The 21130-nt window shown below is 39.3% G+C and overlaps 1 protein-coding gene across 2 annotated transcripts in view; it reads right to left on the bottom strand.

The window, feature by feature from the left end:
• Positions 1-18097, bottom strand: part of BBS2 (Bardet-Biedl syndrome 2) — a 33033-nt gene extending 14936 nt beyond the window's left edge. For both annotated transcript variants that reach the window (XM_012755957.2, XM_012755956.3), the window contains exons 1-9: positions 17776-18097; positions 12725-12952; positions 8828-8953; positions 8118-8180; positions 7173-7250; positions 4177-4281; positions 4007-4093; positions 791-926; positions 151-290 (exon numbers count right to left, since the gene is read on the bottom strand). In XM_012755957.2, coding sequence (XP_012611411.2) covers positions 151-290; positions 791-926; positions 4007-4093; positions 4177-4281; positions 7173-7250; positions 8118-8180; positions 8828-8953; positions 12725-12952; positions 17776-17892 — 1080 coding nt within the window. In that variant the 5' untranslated portion in view covers positions 17893-18097. The remainder of the gene's footprint in view (positions 1-150; positions 291-790; positions 927-4006; positions 4094-4176; positions 4282-7172; positions 7251-8117; positions 8181-8827; positions 8954-12724; positions 12953-17775) is intronic.
• Positions 18098-21130: the final 3033 nt, after the last annotated feature.

Below are 21130 nucleotides of genomic sequence, written 5' to 3' on the forward strand. Positions count from 1 at the left end.
ACATATACCCTATCAATGCTCACACTGGCAAAAAGGCTGAAGCAAAAGGCCCAGACCCTGGCCAACACGGACACTCTCAATCTTCTTCCACATTTGCTAATCCTCCCCATCAGTCGTAACTTTTCGACTCCACTTCCCATGAGGACCTACCTTGGTGTTTTCCTCATAGTTACGGAGCTCTATCAACAGATTCTGTTTTTTCTGACTCAGCTCTCGGATCAGGTCCTGGTCTACACTGGTGTCCATGAGGTTCCCCCTCATCTCAGCTGGGCCTGGCAGGTAGCCCCGTACTGAAAAGAAGGAAAAACCCTCACTAAACCGAAGAATATCCCAAGTATAGCCGGGTCTACTTTTACATCATCATCTACCTATTCTTAAAAACAAAAACCTAAGTTCTCATCTCCACAACTTAGATGGATTAATTAGAACTAGAGGATCTCAATACAAATACTTAATAGTGGAATTTCCTGGTGTTTGGACCCAATCAAATTGAAATTTTGACTTTTCTTTCTTTCTTTTTCAAGACAGGATCTCACTCTGTCTCTCAGAATAGAATTCAGTGGTGCCATCATAGCTCACTGTAACCACAAACTCCTGGGCTCCAGTAGTCCTCCCACCTCAGCCCCCCTATGACTACAGACTCACATCACCATGCCTGGCTAAATTTTTTTCATTTTTTGTAGAGATGGGGTCTCTCACTATGTTGTTCAGGCTGGTCTCAAACTGCCGGCCTCAAGCGATCTTCCCACCTTGGTCTGACTTTTCAAGGATTTGTCTCAACCCAATTTACTTTCCCCATCCACTGAGCAGCAGATTAACTGTATGTGGCCATCCATCCGGTAATCTCCCTCTACAACACCAGCAATTGCAGAAGAAAAGTTGTCTTTAAAGATGACCTCCCCAGTTCGGTCATTTCGAGCATCAACCTAAAAATAAAACAAGAACTTAAAAAATTGCTTATGCTACAGTTTTTTCAAAAACCACAAAATTTAAAAATAAAAATCAGCTTTAGAAGTCATTTAGAGGCCGGGCGCTGTGGCTCACGCCTGTAATCCTAGCTCTTGGGAGGCCGAGGCGGGCGGATTGCTCAAGGCCAGGAGTTCAAAACCAGCCTGAGCAAGAGCGAGACCCCGTCTCTACTATAAATAGAAAGAAATTAATTGGCCAACTGATATTACTGCTGTTGTAAAACCATTAAAAAAACAAAAACAAAAAAACAAAAAAAAGAAGTCATTTAGTCTAGCAGTTTTCAAGAGTATTCCATGAAGTCCTATGACTTCTCAGGAGATACCTATGACTGCTAGGGCCAAAGGGGACCATAAGAGGCCCCAACCATCTATGCTTTTTTCTTTTTAAATAAAGGCTGTTTTCCATATTGGCCTTCATACAATGTTTCATTTGAAGAAACAGGTCGGCTGAGAGGCAGTATATGGAGCACATACAGCACAGTGCAAAAGGCCATGGGCTTAATGGCTAAACTGCTTAGGTTCAGAACCCAGTTCTGCCATGAACTATCTATGGGATCTTGGGCAAGTTTTATTTTTTGGTTTTTGTTGTGTTTTTCTGAGACAGGGTCTCATTATGTCATCCAGGATAGAGGGCAGTGATGTCATCATAGCTCACTGTAGCCTCAAACTCCTGGGCTCAAGCCATCCTCCTGAATAGCTGGGACCACAGTGCGTGCTTTTGTAAAGATGGGCAGAGGGTCTCACTATGTTGCTCAGGCTGGTCTTAAACTCCTGGACTCAAGCAATCCTCCCACCCCTGCCTCCCAAAGTGCTAGGATTACAGGCATGAGCCATTGGGCAAGTTTCTTAACCATTTTGTGCTTGGTCTTCTCATCTGGGGATCAATAACCAGAGCACAGGGAAGATAATGGTACTACACCTCAAAGAGTAATAATGAGGCCTAACGAAGTTAACATATGTAACCCACTTAAAACAGGGCCTGGTACATAAAAGGACACAATTAATGTTAACTCTATATAAAAATTTGATCTTCATTATATATAAACATATATATTTATATCTGAAGTTTGAAAATGCAGAGTTAGCCCAATCTTCCACCATACAACCTTTACAACAACCCAGTTAAGAGCTCCTCTTCCTCATAAAAACTATTCAGATACCTTAGAGAGCTCTCCTGTCCTCTTTGAATCTCCTATTTTCAGGAGATAGGACAAATAAATAACTGACTTATCAGAAACAAATGTATCTCAAAAACTATAATGGATGACAATCACTTAAAATGATGATTTTGTTCCAGTCATGGACACAGGTATTCTTAACAAAAGGGCTAGCTCCAGAAAATCTGGTACAGCAATCATTTCAAGGGCCAATGCTATTCACTATTTTTGCCTTTTCATAAACATCTTTCTGGGCAAAACTTTGCAATCAAAAACTAAAGTAATTTAGGTTATAGCCTGCCCCTTGTCTACAGTATATCACAGTCAAGATGCTATTAATAACATCACAGAGGGCTGAACATTATGAATGCGAAAGCCTATGAAGTAACAAATGACCTGTATTTTTACCAAAGTTGGATCTGTATATTTTCCTTTTCTATGCTACTTCTGTTAAGGGTAGATAATCAGTTTTTTCCATTTATATAATGAACTGTGTAATTTTCTTATCTTTTTTATGTTCTTAAACAGATTATATAATAGAAATTTCTTAAAATTTTGAAAGCATTTAACTATAAAAACATCTAGGTTGAGTCATATTTTCAGGTAACTTGGTAATTTCTCAAGTCTAGTATTTTCTAACTCTTGAACCAATAATAATAAATTATATGCCCCCAGAATATGGTCCACTGCTATGGACTGAATGTTTGTGTCCCCACAAAATTGGTGTGTTGAAATCCTAACATCCAAGGTGGTGGTCTTAGGAAGTAGAGCCTTTGAGAGGTGATTGGGTCATGAGGGCAGAGCTCTCATGATTGTGGTTAGTGCCCTTACAAAAGAGACCCCAGAGAGATTCCTCATCCCTTCCACCATGTGAGGCTACAGTGAGAAGACGACTATCTGTGAGGAAGGTGGCCCTCACCAGACACGAAATCTGCCAGTGCCTTGATCTTGGACTTCCCAGCCTCCAGAACTGGGAGAAATAAATTCCTTTTGTTTATCAGCCACCCACCACTTTATGGTATTTTGTCATAGCAGCCTGAACTAAGACATCCATTTTATAGACTTTCAAATTTCTCAGTAAGCAACTACACAATCTTCTCTTATAATTTTTAATACCCACACCAAAAGACAAAACTAAGTGGATAAGCAGGAACCAACATAACAGCTTTTTAGAATCTGTTCTTCACATAACACAAAAGGAAGGCTACAAGGTGCTGGCCAAAAGTAAAGAAAAATCAAAGAGGAAAAGAGAGGAATTAGTCGATCTCCTTCAGGCAACCCAACACTGACAGATAAGAAAGCTAGGCCAAATGGTATCCATGGAGATCTGGCAGCTGCTTAGTTTCTAACAAGACAATCCTGACTTGCCAAAAGACTGTAGAAAATTCTCATTTGAAGTTAAAAAAGGAAAGAAAGCAAAATGATTTTATTTTGAAGTTACAGCCCAGAAAACAATACATTAACATGATTTTTCCCATTACTTTTAAGTTTTCAGCCAGTTTTGAAGATTTCTTAGAAAACAGTTATTCAAAGAGTTATTCATTATTAGGTTATTAAAATTCCTTTTTTTTTTTTTTTTTACTGGCCTACACCTAGAATTGACCTGATTGATGGATTCTTGGTCCTTCAAAGAAGAAATTTAGAGAGAATTTCCCTGGAGATTTTCCCTCAAACAGAGTTTACAAGACAAAAAGGACACTTACTCTGCAGTTCTTGACAACTATAGCAGGAATAAACAATGTAGAAAGACTATTAAGCTGAATTTGAAAACACAGCCAAGGAACCCAAGTTTATATTCCTATGTTACTATTCTAAGTCATATAGTCAAGACACCTCAATTATTACCTTGAATTATCCCTGAACTCTGCTATTTAAACTTACCTTCCCATTGGACCAACCAGTTATCAGCTCATGCACACCATCAGAATTAAGGTCAAATGCATGAATGCTCATGGCATGATTTTTGGACTGAAAAAGAATTCCAACAATTAGTACAGAAGTCACTCAATAAGTATAAAGTCCCTGAATATTACAGGCTGAATCATACTAACTTTAATTCTCCAGTATCGGGTTGTTTTGTCATAAACTCCAACTGTGCCATTGGAAAGGGCATAACCAAATCGACTGCCACACATAGAACAGAGAGAGGTGATTATCTGCAAAAACAATACATAAAAATACAACATCTTTTCATTAAGACTCAATTTAATAAATGTGAAGTATGGCTTTATAAAATTGCACACCTTGCTAACAACTATGTTAAAATTAAATTTAAATGCACTTCCTCCAATCCATTCGCAAGGAATATATTCCTATTCTCTCTATGATACATGTTATCTAATTTCAGAGTTGGATAATCAGTTTTAAATAAACTCACAAAGTTTGGTGTTTTAGATCATGCTTATGTGGCAAGTTTCAAATTATTTTTTAAAAAACAATAAAACTGAGGGATTAAGGGAGGAGATAAGCTAAGTACACAAGATTTAGACTATGTGCAATAGATGCTATCCACACTAACCCAAGAGGTTTTAATGATTATTCCAGCTTCCTTAACTCATAATGTCCTATAGTCTAAATTTTTAAAAGACTTGTAACAATCCACAATTAAATATCTAACTTTTTTGTGTATATTTTTCTATGACACAATTTATTGTTTTCTAGAAGGAAAAGAAAGAAAACATAGTCCTTTGAAAAGTAAAAACTCGAGCACATGGATTTGTGTAATGCATAACAAAATACAGAATGCATATATTATACATAAATATTTATAGGACTATTCAAGGATATGATATCCTTAGAAGGCTAAAATTTTAGATATTGAACAAAATTATCCTTTAAAGTTAAAACCAAAGCTTAGTGATATCTATGATCCTGTAGAACTACTTTCTAATTCTGCCCCTAATACAAGAGCTATTAAAAAATAAATTGTATCAAGCAGAGAATAGTTATATAATTTCCTTTACACCTACAGCTTTTCTATAAAACCACCCACTTCACTTAACTCTGAATACAAAGTGCTGTGTAGGATTCTAAAATTATTTAGCTGAAGCCATTCTTTTGGCTTGAGTACTGTACTTTTGGCTTGAGAAGAGTACTGAACTCAATACTGTTGAATTGCCAAATGAATCATGCTTTTGCTGATCTGGGGAAAGATACTTGACCTAGTAGCAAAACCAAACCAAGAGTACAGGAAAATGGTCCTGCAAATGAATATTTTTTTAGAGTCTATGTTTTCATAAATTTGGCCACAGATTCCCCAGGTACTTTGGTGTTTTCTTAGTTCATTTGTTTCTTTCTTTTGTGCACTTGAGGATCAACATGTCCCCTCAAATCCCTAGCTCTATTTCACGCCCTCTCCCCCTTTTCTAAGATTTAAGAAAAAAGTGTTTCAAAGAGTACACCCTCCACATATCTAATATTAACAATAAACAGAAACCCAACAAAACCTGAATGATTCCAATCAAATGAGGACAGATTTACTAAAAATTAGAACAAAAGGAATATGATACTGCAGGACACAGCACCTATAATGCAGTGATTCTCAAATTGGGCTTTTGTTGGAGGAGGGAGGTTGCAAACCCCTTTAAGGATCTAATGAGAGCTAACAACCATAGAGCACACATTAGCACATAAAACAGAACCCCCTGTACAGACACACATCTTCAGACTACTGCTTTTGGCATTCATTTCTCCTCTTCATTTCTTCTCTGTCCATAACTATCATTTACATAACTGAATATATAAAAAGTATAGTGGGACTAAGTAAAAACTCATGACTCTTGCTATAGGATAAAAGCAAATTAATCAAAATCATTGATAATACTTTGTATATCAATATGCAGGTTTGGATTTTTTATCTCCTCTTTTAGTTAGGGGAAAAGAAGTCTGACATTCCTAGATAGCTTTTGCAAGTAGCAAGAAGCAAGGAATTTAAGGACAAGTGGCCAAGATCAGTTGTGAGGCCAGTGCCCTCAAGCTTTTCTGATACACACTCCCAAATACCACCTAATGAAATTCTGCAGAATCCCACCATTATGACCCCTAAGACTCCCTTCTACTGATTTCTTTCTGTCCATTTATAACGTTCACAAGCCATTGCTCTTTTATCCTCTTCTTATTCCTTAGTGGAGAATATCTTAATTCTTTTTTGTGTTTCAGTCTTGCCAATCTTAGAAAACCAGCAGCCAACAAATATCCTGAGAATGTCAAAACCACAAACTATACAGGTAACCTTTGGACACCTCTTTTAAAAAATGAAGTTTAAGGATTACAGCTCTTTTAGAATTTGTGAATCCAGTGAAAATTGGAAAACCCCACATACAAAGAAAAAATATGAAGTTTAAACTCTATAAAAAACATCTCAGGTTCAATTAATAATTATAATCACAAAGAAACTAGCCAATTTCTCTTACATTCTAATTTTTAAGTTTGCCTATAGAAATGTGCCTAAGAGGTACTTAATTTGCATTAAGAGAAGAAAGTATAAAAATCTCATTTATGTACTTCATTTAGTCCCATGCAATATACATGATGAGTAGGAAGAGGGAGAGGCACAAAGGTTCAAATCCTGACCGTGCCACTTAATAGCCATGACCTTGCATAAGTAATTTAACAACAACAAAAAAACTTAACATCAGTTTCCTCATCTATGAAAATAATATCTTCCTAATAGAGTTGTTGTAAGGATTCAATAAGTTATTTCATATAAAGCACTTAGAACAGTACTGGCCTATGATGCATAATAAATGGTTACCATTGTTATTACGATTATTATTTATATGTATTAACTCATTAAAAGAAATGCATTTATGTATTCAACTATACTCAATAATTTTTCTCTTTCATTAGTCTTTTCAACATATATCTTAATACAAGATTCTTAAGTGCTTCTTCCTCTGTAACACGTGGCTCTGTTTAACCCCCCGTTTTTATTCTAAAACCACCTGGGTTGTGAGAGGATGTCGCAGCGGTCTCATCTGATGTTACATTTGACTGTGCTGATCTATCTTGCCCAAGGTGACTATAATTCTGAGGCGGCATTTCTTACCTCTGTTTCCGTCATTTCTGTCACAATCTCATCTTCTTTAAAAACTCGGATGTCAAAATCCTCAGATCCAACAAGAAGCTGAATGGGGAAAAAATCATACACATTTAGTTTAATAAGTGAAAACAGTAAAATTTCCCATAAATAAAACAAAAAATGGCACAACACCTTGCATGCTCCTACTGCCACCCACGAGTTCCAATCCCCCAATAATCCAATGCTCAGGAAGGTTTCCTCTATGGGAGGATCAACAGATTCAGTCAGTGAAGAAAAGGTAGCTATTACAGCTTTTATCCTGCCATGTGGCTGTACATCTTTCCAGAGCATGTTTCTTCACTGAGCACCTAAAAATGCTCCCTGGTTCAGGAACTTCCTCTGCCCACAGATGGAAGCCCTGTTTCAAATACCAGAGCCCAGTATGCATGGACAAGAGAGGGGTAGGTTAGTGCCCAACACAGAACTTCACACTTACTTACTGTGCAAACAGCTGATTTCTAGAATAACCATTAGAAAGATTTCAAAGGCTAAGAGTCAATCTCTAAGACTTTTAGATTCCTGAAAAAGTAGGCCAAAACTGAGCACTACTTACAAATATAGTTTCAAAGTATCAGAAACAATTTTTAAAGCTGTGAATATAACTGAAGTCCCATCAGCAGTTCTGCCCTCTCTGCCCTCTCCTGTGTCTTTTTTTAAAAAATCATCCTGCACAAAATGTCACCTCTTGTGTCTCGGAAACACCATAGCCTTGATCTTTGTATTAAACAACCACAAGTGATTTATTGTTCAAAAGAGAGGAGAAAGACACATGAGGTCAGTTAGCTCATCATTTAGCAATAGAGCTCCAAAATCAGCCAAGAGAAGCTAACACTTCTCTCAAAACTAAAGTTACTGTCATGGGAAAATTTATTCAGCTGAACACACAAGAGAGGTATCTCCTCTCCCACGTACCTCTTTCTTCCCATCACCATCAAAGTCACTCAAGGCCAAGGAACGAACATTGTCTCCAGTAACCTAAAAATAAAACCCAAAATCATTAATATGCCATCTTTTTTTCACTTACTCCAGACATATTAGCTACATGAAGAAGATTATACAAATGGATGCTATTCAAATTATTCATGTCCTTTTTTAATATATAGAATTATAAATATTGTTCTATTTTGTTTTTTATTTTTCAGTACAGTCAGTGGTTAAAAAAACACAAAATAACATTAAAAATAAAAATGCTGGCCGGGGGCGGTGGCTCACGCCTGTTATCCTAGCACTCTGGGAGGCCAAGGCGGGCGGATTGCTCCAAGTCAGGAGTTCGAAACCAGCCTGAGCAAGAGCGAGAACTCGTCTCTACTATAAATAGAAAGAAATTAATTGGCCAACTAAGATATATCTATCTATCTCTATATACATATATATAGAGATAGATAGATAGATATAAATAAATAAAATTAGCTGGGCATGGTGGCACATGCCTGTAGTCCCAGCTACTCAGGAGGCTGAGGCAGGAGGATTGCTTGAGCCCAGGAGTCTGAGGTTGCTGTGAGCTAGGCTGACACCACGGCACTCACTCTAGCCTGGGCAACAAAGTGAGACTCTGTCTCAAAAAATAAATAAATAAATAAAAATGCTTAAGAGTACCAAAAAGAACGTTTTATTCTTCATACCGTCCAGAAGAGATCATTTCCTTCGTGATCAAAACCCTGCAGAGCACAATTTCCACCAATAATTGCAAGAGGAGAGGAAATGTCTCCCAGTGTCCCCAGCACAATTGCATTTGCCCCATCTGCAACCTAAAAAGAAAAAAAGGACACATGATCTGCAGGCACACTGAAGGTAATGTATACCCATATTTTTATCTGGACAAATTCCTCTGCCATCATTAGTGAGCAGCTACATGGTCTCTTGAGAGGGCAGCCCGGGCTGTCTACTGAGACCCATCCTGTGGCTTCTGCAAGGATGAGCACAGATCTCAGGTAAACTCAGAACCTCGGCTCTCACACTAAGCTGCTACAATCAGCTGCTATGATAATCCAGGCTTTCTGAGACTTAAGGTTCTAGAGGCCAAATTCTCCAGAAAATCAGGGCTTATGTCTTTAAACACCCAAACTTTGTAATTTATTTTAACTATTTTGGATGGAAATCTTTTTAATACTTATTAGTCAATCATCTTATTACTACTCTTTTTAATTTTAAAGTTATTAAAAAGTACAAAGAATAAAATAAACAACCATAGTTCCATCATCCAGAATAAGTATCTCAGACTTATTGAATAAATTACATAAGCATAATTTAATTTATTTTTGAAGATTCAAGAACATCTTTTCAAATACTGTTTATTGTATAGGAAAATAATCCTAACTTATATAATCTTTAAGTAGGAAAACTATAAAGATTGGCTATACAGGAAAAGAAAAGACTTCATAAGAAATTAAAAATGTTAAATGGCCAGTCAACAAAAAGATAAAGTTAAATGGTAAACAACAAACTGGGGGGAAAAAACCCTGCAATATATAAGATAAAGAGTTAATTTTTTTGTGTTAATATAAGGTTTATAAAAGGCAAACAAATAAGAAAAGTGTAAACAACACAAGCAAAAATATGAAATGGAAATTCATTAGAGAAGAAATACACACAGCCAACAAACACGAAAAATGTTCATTCTCACAACATATTATATCATTTCTCAATGTTCAGAATAGCAATAAAAAAGAATAATAATATCCACTGTTGGTTAGGATGTAATAAAACAGGCAGTCTCATATTCTGAGGGGGAGATGGAAAATAGTAGTCTTTTTTAGAGAGCAATTTAGCAATATCTATTAAAAATCTCATTTAAAAAAAGTTTTTGACTCAGCAATTATAAAGTTCAGTCCCTGTGATGTTATAATAATTTTATGTATCCACTTGGCTAGACCACAGTATCCAGATATTTGGCCAAACATTATTCTAGAATTGCTGAGGGGATATTTTTTAGATGAGATTAACATTCAAATCAGTAGACTGTGAGTAAAGCAGATACTGTCCATAATGTGGGTGGGCATAATCCAAATCAGTTGAAGGTCTTAATAGCAAAAAGACTGACATCCCACAGGCAATAAGGAATTCTCTTGCTGCAACCTTCAGACTTGAGCTTCAACATCAACTCTTTCCTGAGTCTGCAGCCTGTGGACTCACCATGCAGATTTTAGACTTGCCAGCCTCCACAAATCATGTAAGCCAATTCATTAAAACAAATCCTTTCCCTTCTTATATCCTATTGGTTCTGTTTCTCTGGAGAACCCTGACTAATATTTCAGTCCTGACCAACAACATAGTAAGAGTTTGTGACCGTGAAATAGTCAAAGATTTCTTAGAAGGACAGAAAAAGCACCACCATTAAAGAAAAAAACTGATCAGCTGGATTTCACCAAAACTGAGAACTTTGTTCATCAAAAGATACCTACCTACTGAAATAAGCCACAGACTAAGAGAAAATATTTATTATACGTAAATCTGAAAACGAACTTATATCTAGTATACCTAAACAATGTCTATGAATCAATAATAAGGAGACAAATCACCAATAAAAAAATAGGCAAAAGACTTAGGCACTTCACAAAAGACGACACATAAACGGGCAATAAGCACAAGGTGCTCTATATCACTGATCATCAGGGAAATGCAAAATGAAACAACAGTAAGGTATCACTTCATGCCCTCTAAATGGCTAAAATTAAAAACACTGTCAATACCAAAGGTTGAAAAAGGAGGCAGAGCAACTGGAACTCGCATACACTGCTGGTGGGAGTGTAAAATGATACAATCACTTTGGGAAAAAAACAGCTTTGCAGGTTCTTACAATGTTCTTATAAACCATACAGCTCAGCAATTCCACTCCTGGGTATTTACCCAAGATAAATTAATTAATTAAAACATATATCCACAAAAAGTCTTATATAAAAATTCATTAAAACATATGTCCACAAAAAGTCTTGTACAAAAATGTTTATAGCAATTTTATTCATAATTGCCAAAAACTGAAACCAACCCAAATGTCCACCCCACTTGTGTATCACCAAGAGAATAAACTCTGAATATTCACCCAATGGAATATACCACTTTTGTTACTCAGCAACAAAAAAGAACTGTTATTTGTAACAACATGGATGATTCTCACAGACAAATTTTGAGTGAAAGAAGTCAGACGCCAAAGAGTACATTCTATACGATTCCATTTGTATGGAGTTCAAAAACGGGAAAAGCTAATCTAAGCTGATAGAAATCAGAACAATTGTCTGTGGGAAATAGGAACTAACTGGAATGGGAAACAATATTTTCTGAAGTTATGAAAATGTTCTATATTTTTATTGAGGGTGTTGGTTATAGGGATCAAAACTCACTGAATTGTATACTTAAGGTTTGTACATTTTACTGTATATACATTTTACCTCAATAAAAAAATACCAAAAAACAAAAAGCATCTGCACTTCTAAGAACTTATCCTTGGGAAATAATCAGAGAAGTGGGCAAAGATATGCTTATTACAGTATCAACTGTAATTCATAAATAATGAAAATAACACAAATGTTCAAAACTATGGAACTGGTTAAACAAATTATGATATATTAACACAATGAAAATACTATAGAAACAGTAAGAATGATATAAAGGTATATATAACTTCATATAAAAATGTTCACAATATATTATTGAATGAAAAGGCCATATGTAATAGCCAGAGAATGGAATGTCCATTAACTAATAAATGGACAAATAAAATGTGATATATATATGCAATGGAATATTATTCCATCATAAAAAGGAATGAATTACTAACACATGATACAATATGAATCAACCTTGAAAAATTATGCTAGGAAAATGACAGTCACAAAAGACCACATATTATATGATTCCATATTTATGAACTGTCTAGAATACGTAAACCTATAGACACAGAAATTAGATTACTGGTTGTCCAAGGTTAGGGGGTTAAAGCTGTCATGGGGGGAAAGTAAAAGGCTACATGTATAGTATGATCCCATTTTGTAAAAAAAATTTACTCATATATACTTGGTAAAACATCTGGATAAATAAATTCAAGAGTTAAGTATGATTTCTAGATGAAGAAATGAGGGGTAATTTTTTTTCTTTTTGCTCTTTCTTTTCTATAATAAATATGTATTAAAGTTGCAGTAGTCTGTAAATGGCAGGCTATAATAAGGGTTTCTCCTACAAACTATTGCACTAAACTTTAATGCAAGGCCACCAGGAGACCTAGTTGCAGGCTTCCCAGCTCTTGGCTCAATTCTCAATAGGAGATCTTACCAGATGATGATATCAAAGATATACCTCACAGAGACAAGCCAAAGTGTCACCAAGTGGTTACCAACCATGACCAAACAAATAAGTCCCAAGTACATAAAGCAGATGTAAATGGCAAACTCTCCATGCTGTTTAACTATACTATAACAGCTACACAGTAAACAAACCAAAATAAATGCCTGTTCTCTTTCAAGCATAAAAAGCCAATGGACATTAACAAGCAATGGAAATCTATGGTTATAAACAGTTACACTTACCTCTCTGTAGAATAAATCTGAATTATTGTGGACATCATAAGCCAAAAGATTAGTCTGTGTCCCCACTAAAAGAGCATCATAGCCAAGCTCACGGTTCAATACTCCTGCAGTCAGGCAGCTGACTGCCTGGTTAATGTTGAGAAGAGAAACGTCAGACTCCAGGGGGCTCTGGCAGACCCTGGATGTACTGACATGCTGGCTCCGTGTATGAGGATTATGGATAAAAACCTAAAACAAAAACAGTTAATCATATTCCCTTAAAATACCAAAATATAAAATAAATGTCATATATTTTTAAAAAGAACCAGGTTATTAATAGATATCAACGTTAACACTTCAATCTCCTACATAACTTAAAACATTTATAGAATTCTGTGCATGGCCAACTTTCAGTCATTATGAACTATGGAAATCCAGTGGTTCTTAACTTTGCAAATATCAAGATAATGAATAAGATCTAGTTGTTGTTTACCAGGGCAGCTGACAAGCCACCCAGCAGCAAGTACTCTTACAAACCAGCCTTTCCCTGATCAACCAAGAATAAAGTGCCACCAGCTTCAATATGATTGCACCACACCAAGAAGATCACAGACAACAGAATAAACACTTCTTTTGGTATCTTTTATCCAAGCACCTAATAAATTTACTTTCTAACCCTTAAAACAGTCTGGTAGTTAGTAAATCTGTTTTATAAACTTAATCTGAGTCATATAAATCAAGTTTCTTGAAAGCTTTTATAGTTTATATGAGTAAGACAGTACTAAGTAGCCCAAAGATAAAAAAAATTAGCAGTTTCAACTATCATAAATATAATAATCTGAGTATCTACACAAACCATTCAACTTCTTCGGGCTTCATTTGTAAAAAGGAGATTTGGACAAGAGAATGCATTCTCAAGAGGGGTAATTTCACTCCCAGATGGGTAACTGGGTTTGGGATTAGGGAATCTTAAATATTAGAATGCCTGTAGCCCTCCACAGGGCCACAGTACGAAAGGAGATATACAGTATATGCATGGTATTAAAATTTGGGGAAATGTTCATTGTCTAAAGCAAGCTCCATGAGGTGGCAATATGAAAAAAAGGGGGGGATGGAAAACACTGGACTAGAGATCCCTTAAGCCCTTCTAGTTCTAAAATTTGTTAATTTTAAATGATTATTCTATCGCTTTGGTATAAATCAAAACAGGATTAATTTTAAATTATTAGCTACCCAAGGCAGCCTATTCAACAAAAAATAATTTTCAAAAGAATTGACTAGAAACATATAGAAAAGTATACTACTACTGAATATTACCTTCATTTTCTCATTTGTGTGATACTTTTATAAACATTAATTGCATTTGATCCTCATACAACCCCCTGATTTACAGCTAAGAAAGAAGGCAAGGGGCAATAACTTATGGGCTCCATATTCACTGTTAATGGGAATACAAAGTTTGTGATTTTTGCCAAGAGCAACAAGAGTCTCAGGAGTCAGTCTTCTCCCCAGTTCCCATCCTGCTGTTCTCTGCACACAGAGAGTCCCCAGGGAGATTGTACCTGGCCCTTCAGGCAAGAAAAAAAGACAACTTCAAGCACATGACAAATGGACCACTCCTAGTGAGTGCTTATTTTTTAGACTCTCCAAAGGACTGGCTGAAGTTCACACATTTGTTCTAGCTGAAGGGTGCTGCTGACAATATAAATTCAACTGACCCTTTCAGCACCGTGGGGAGAGAAAAAATGTCCCCAGAGGAAAACACTAATGTTCATCTTGCAAGAACAAGAAATCACTTTTTCAGCCAGGCGTGGTGGCTCACGCCTGTAACCCTAGCACTCTGGGAGGCAGAGGCGGGAGGATTGCTTGAGGTCAGGAGTTCAAAACCAGCCTGAGCAAGAGCGAGACCCGTCTCTACTATAAATAGAAATTGGCCAACTAATAATTGGCCAACTAATATATATATAGAAAAAGTTAGCCAGGCATGGTGGCACATGCCTGCAGTCCCAGCTACTCAGGAGGCTGAGGCAGAAGGATTGCTTGAGCCTAGGAGTTTGAGGTTGCTGTGAGCTAGGCTGACGCCACGGCACTCACTCTTGCCTGGGCAACAAAGCAAAACTCTGTCTCAAAAAAAAAAAAAGAAAAAAAGAAATCCCTTTTTCAAATCACCTTGCTTGGGCCCAGAGTCAGCTGCATGTTCACAAGAGGGTCCTAGATGTAAGAATAACAAAGTCCTGTTTCTAGAGACACAGGCCACAGCAGTCAAAGAGGGCTCTAGCCCTACCTGCAATGTTTGTTTTTAAAGAAGAATATATTCATGAATTACTTGAGTCATAAAATATTACCATTTTTTTTAAGTCTCAAGATAAAAGATCAGCTCAGACCTTTTCAGACTTGTTTAGTTCTGAACGCACAGTATCCAAATACACAGGACTTTCTTAAATTATTTTTTTTTGGGTGTTTTTTTGCCCATCTTCAAAAACAGCCATAGGTGACACTCTAATGTAAGAGCTTCCATAGAAGCCTCCACCTGATCTCCCAGCTCCCACTCCTACACACACCTCCTCCTGCATCCTGTGGTGGTACATCCTCCACATACCAGCCAGAATTATCCTTTATCTAAAGCTTTAATCAAATCCCATCATCCATTTTATCAAAACCCTCAGTGGCTTCCCAATATACTCAATATAAAACCTAAGGTCTGGTCAGGTGCGGTGGCTCAGGTCTATAATCCCAGCACTTTGGGAGGCCGAGGTGAGAGGATCCAGTTTGAGACCAGCCTGGGCAATAGGAAGAACCCATCTCTACAAGAAACAAAAAAATTAGCTGGGCATGGTGGCAAACACCTGCAGTCCCAGCTACTCAGGAGGCTGAGGCAAGAGGATTGCTTGAGCCCAGGAGTTGGAGGCTGCAGTGAGCTATGATGATGCCACTGCACTCCAGCCCAGGCAACAGTGAGACCCAGTCTCAAATAAAAAATAAAACCCAAGTAAATAAAATAAAATAAAAAATAAAACCCAAGGTCTTTACCATGGCCTACAGGGTCCTATATGATCTGGCCCGTGGCTACCTCTTGGGCTTCCCTTATTGTATTCTAAGCATATAATCACCTCAAGGCCTTTGCACACACTGATCCCTCTGCCTGCAAGGCACTTATCCCACTTATCTGCAAAGCTTATTTCCTCATTTCCTTCAAACCTCTGATCAAATGTTATTGGAGGCCTGTGTGATTACCCTGTCTGAAACAGCAAGCTCCTATCATCCCAGACCCCTTATTCTGTTTTTCTCCTATGAAGTAATTTATATATTCTGTTAACTGCCTGACTCTCCCTCTCAAATATAAACTCCAAGGGGGCAAAACTTGTCTGTCATATTCACCATTGCACCTGCAGAATTAAGAACACTGCTGAGCACATATTAAGGCCTCGAATTAGGGCCAGAGCTAATATTACTGGGATATTTTCAGCCCATTTATGTAACAGCTGTGCACCTACAGCAGAACCAATAAGAATTTCATTTTGTCATCTGTCCATGCCTTCTAACAAACAAGTAACATTATGGCATGCCAGACCCTGTGCTAAAGCTTAACTCCATTATACTACTTAATGAGAATGAATCATTACTTTTTACTTAGGCATCCCAAGGCATATCATATGACATGCAACACAGGCGGAAATTGTCTTGAAAATATAAATCATTACACAAATGCTAGCTTATGAAATCCACACTGGGTCAGAGAACATGTACTCTGATCACACTTCCATCATTTTCTAGTTGAATGGCCTCAGGTGCTGCAATGAACCTCTCTGAAATGACATTTCTAATCAATAAAGTGGGAGTCATAAAAAGAAAATAACAGCTAACAATTAGTGACCACTTCCTATATGCCAAGTGCTTTACAGGTATTAACTTATTTAATCCTGATCCTATGTATTAGGTACTGTTATTAAGTACTTTGCCCAAGGTCATGAAATTAGTAGGTACTGGAGCCAGAATCCACCACGCCTGTGTATGCTGCTGCCCTTGGCCTTGTAGCAAATATGCTGACATAATGTATAAGGCTTTGTACTTATTAGAAGATACTACCCTTGGTGTCACTGTATTCCATGTATTTTGGATGTGCCTCCATCGATACACAGGACTTTTATTTGCCTTGTCTGTTGTCCTTCTGGACTATAAGCTTTCTGAAAGTAGACACTCCAAGTTTATTTCTGAATCCCCAAAATCTAGTATAAATGTTCAGTATAAATCTGGCGAATGTTCAGTGTCTTTTTTCTCTCTGTGACTCATACCTTGCACAGTACCTGGCACACAGTAAGCACCTAATAATTAGTGACTAAATTAAAGGGAAAGACCCGAATGTACGTGGACAAGGATCAAAAGTGCAATCTGTGTGATTTAATTTAAGGGTCTTCTTTTCTGTAAAGCAGTGAGAGAGAGTGGACACGTGACAGGCAGAGCGAACTCAGAATCTATCACTGCTAACCCTGACCAAGCTGCTTTCCTTCTGGAAGATTCTCTTCCCTAAGCTCCCTAGCAATAGATCCAGGATTCCAACACTGTCCAAGTCTGAGTGCCAGACAAGAAAACTGCTCAAAAAGGCTGTTCGTGGCTGAGCGTGGTGGCTCACGCCAGTAATCCTAGCCCTTCGGGAGGCTGAGGCGGGAGATTCGCTGAGGCCAGCAGCTCAGGACCAGCTGGGCGACATAGCGAAACCCTGTCTCTACAAAAAATGAAAAAATTCGCTGGAATGGTGGCACTCGGGAGGCTGAACCAGGAGGAACGCTTAAGCTGGGGAGTTCAAGGTTGCAGTGGGCTGTGATTACACCACTGCACTTCAGAATGGATGACAGAGGGAGAGTCTGTCTCAAAACAAACACACACACAATAAGCAAAGCTGTTCCTGTAAGACCCCATTACTCTTGGCAGGATGGAGAACTACTACCAGGTCGTTGCCAGGCAACACGGGCTGGGGGCGGGGTCGGAGAGAGGGAGCAGGGCCACACGGGCGCGGGCTGCGGAGGTCGTGGGGTCCCCAGGGGTCTGGGCTCCGAGCGGGTGGGAGCGGTTACCTTGCCCGCTTGGGTGGCGGCAGCCAAGCACGGGTGAGTCCCGTCGTAGCGCCCTATGGCCACCATGCGGGGGCTGATTTTGTGGCGCAGTTTCAGGGTGAACACGGGCAGCAGCATGATGGCGGCGGCTGAGGGGAGGAGGGCTGGCGACCCGAGGCGGGCGCTGTGGAGCCGGCCTCAGCCGCCCCGGTGACGAGCTGCGGAGCGCGGTGATAAAACCCACCCGGGCCCAAACACCCCAGGCCGGGCGCGAAACAGCCCGGGCCGAACTGGTCTCAGGACCGCCGGCTCTTTCTGCGGCTGCGCAGACCCGTCCAGCTCCTTCTGCGGCTGCGCAGTCGAGCCTCAGCGCCCTCTGCGGCTGCGCGATCGGCCTCGGCGCGGCGGAGACTGCAGTCGGTTATCTGTTGGTGATGGAGTCCTGTGTTTTGCTGCTGTAACTTACGTTCATTTCAACTACAGTAATGTGTCTGCAGGGGCATGTCTGAGCCCGTGCACCTCTAGGGTTTCCCCTTCTAACACCATAACCAGTCTGCATCCCTACAGGCTCCACGCACTGCTGCCCCATTCCAAAGGGTCATTGATTCGAGAAATAGTTAAGTGCCTGCTCTGTCCCTCGCTGGGGCCCTTATGTCGAGGGAAACTGTGGCAGTTACTTACCTGCACTAAGTATACCAGTCCTCTCAAAAGAAGAAAAAACATGCTTCGAGTCTCACGTTTCAATAATCTGGGGCCCCTTGTGGGACTCCTTATATATCTTTAAATGTAAACATGTAAAACTGAAAAGTGACCATTCATTGAATAGCAGTAAGCCATTTGGTAGTAAGCACTATAGAGGAAACGATGGGAAGGAAGAGAGAATAGAGGTGTGGAGGAAATTCAATGTTAAATAGGTGGAACAGACCTCACTGAGAAAGTGACATTCAGGCAAGGACTTGAAGGGAGTGAGAGAGCCAGTCTTGAGAGTGTTCCAGCAAAGGAAACTCAGGTGCAGAGGCCCTGAGGGCTCCCTCTGGCTGCTTTCTGGAAATAGACATTTAGTGAGCAGTGAAGATGAGCAAGAACCCCCAGAGGGGACTGAGGGGGAGCCAGCAGTGAGGAAGTAGAACCAGGAGAGTACCGTGTCCTGGAAGCTAAGTGAAGAGAAGGTGGCCAGGAGGAGGAAAATAACAACTGGATCAGAATGCTGCTCAGGTCTTGAAAGATGAGTTCTGCAATATTCTTGATATTTACATTTTGTAATTACAGTTATACAAATAAGCATCTTTTTTTCAAACCCGTTGGTGTGTCTGTGACTTGTAACTTCTTTTAGAGATAATGTCAAAAGACTAGAGGGTCTTGATGGAATGTAAGACCTGAGCCAGTGGCCCTCCAGGCCCCCTCTGATAGACAATGCCCCTGAGTTCACCCAGCCCCTCTCTGCTCCACCCTCACTCCCTCTTCTATCACCTGTCTAGATTCCACATCCTGTAGCAGCTCCCTGATCAGCCTTGTCATAGAAAATGCCCTGGGTCTGTCGTTCTGCCCTTGCCTATCAGAACTTACTTTGTTTTGTGAAGTCCTCTCTCTTTAGTCCTCATACTCTGCCTGCACAAAGTCATCAGCTCCCTGAAGCCACTCTCCTTGCTGATAGTTGATCACAGCTTGGTAGGCTGCCTCTCCCAAGAATAACTGGAAAGGAAAGAATCTCTAATGGATCGTTCTGGGCCTTTCATTTTTTTCTGACAAACCTTTATCGAGGATCTCTATAACATAGTCTAGGCAGAGGGTGACCAGGGCAGCAGAGGGGGACCGGGTTTAGGCCACGCCTGCTGCCTGCCACTCCCTCTCCTTGTTCTCACCTTGAGTTTGCAAAGTACTCCCACTAGAGGGTGTGCAGGTGTAAAAAATGGAGATTCAGGCACCACAAGACTCTGTTAAAGGCTGGAGGGAGGTGGGGAGAGAGAGCTGCTTCGCTCACTCCTGTAGAGTGGACTTGGGCAGGGAGGCCACCTGAAGGACTTTTGCCTTTTTCTTTATGCACTGTCGTGTTTGCTGTTTTTACAGTGAGCCTGTTTTCACTTTTTTAATTAAAATAAAAATCTTTAAAGTAGTGTGAGGGTGATGGGATTTCTATAGATTTCAGGGATCCAGATCCATAGCCTCTTGCCACACCTGTTTTCCCAGAACCTGCCTATAAAGGACCCCAGTCTCAGGTTTCCCCAGACTTTTTAAAGGGACTGGCCATTAGGAGCTCTCCCCAGTTTACGGAGGGACAGGGGCAGGGAGACCCCTGGAGCAGAGCGGGCCGCATGGGGCGGGGCTCTATGAGATATTAGTAAGAAAATTGGTGAAATCTGATTAGAGTTTATAGTTTGGTTAGTACTGTTGTAGCAATGCTAATTTCTTACAAATATGCCATGGTTATGCAAAATGGTAATTGACCGCAACCAGTTACAGATTCCTATGTTCCTTCTCCATGCCCACTGCATCGCTTTACCAGACTTTAAAAATAAATAAGTAAATATAACAAAAAAATAAAAATAACAACCAAAAAAAAATGACAACTCTAAGAAGGTAGATGAAGGGTCTGTAGGAACTTTTGTCCAGGGTTGGAGATTGGGGTGCTAGTAGTAGGATCTCTTTTGTCAACTGACAAAAGAGAACTTTTTGGGGTGATTACCATGTGCACATATATGAGGACCAGGACTTAAGAATATAATACATTTTGATTGTGATGGTGGTTCCAGAGATGTATGCATTTGTCAAAACACACCAAACTGTACATTTAAAATAAGTATATTTTATTGCATATAATTATGCCTGACAGAAAATTGATTTTAAAAATTTATTCAAAAAATAAGATGACGTCACTCCCATGTATAAAACCCTCCGATGACTTCCCCCTTACACATTGAATAAATGCCAAATTCCTAACTTGGCCCACAAAGCTCCAGTGTCTGTGAATCATCCCAACACATCAAATTTGGTCTCACCTCCTGGCCTTTGCACTTACTGTCCCCAACACCTGGAATCCACCTGGAGTTCTCTGCCCCAAATCTTCTCAAACCTGGCAGCGAAGTGTTACTGCATAACAGAACTGATACGTGGTAGACCTTCCTCCTCGAGAAACTTTCCAACCTAACATTTTCCATGCACCTTCAACATACCCTGGCACTATTGGGTGCTCTTTAAATATTTGGTGAAGAAATGATTGTTTATTTAAATGAATCTATATTCACATCTCAAATAACTCATTTGGCAGGAACTACTATGCCACCTGTCACTTCTCTCCACCTGGAATGCTCTGCCCCCAGATCTTATCAAGGCTGGCTCCTACAGAGATGATCAGATCTCAGCTCAGTGCTCCCCTCCT

This window comes from Microcebus murinus, chromosome 20 (genome assembly GCF_040939455.1).
Source record: "Microcebus murinus isolate Inina chromosome 20, M.murinus_Inina_mat1.0, whole genome shotgun sequence".
Classification (NCBI taxonomy): domain Eukaryota; kingdom Metazoa; phylum Chordata; class Mammalia; order Primates; family Cheirogaleidae; genus Microcebus; species Microcebus murinus.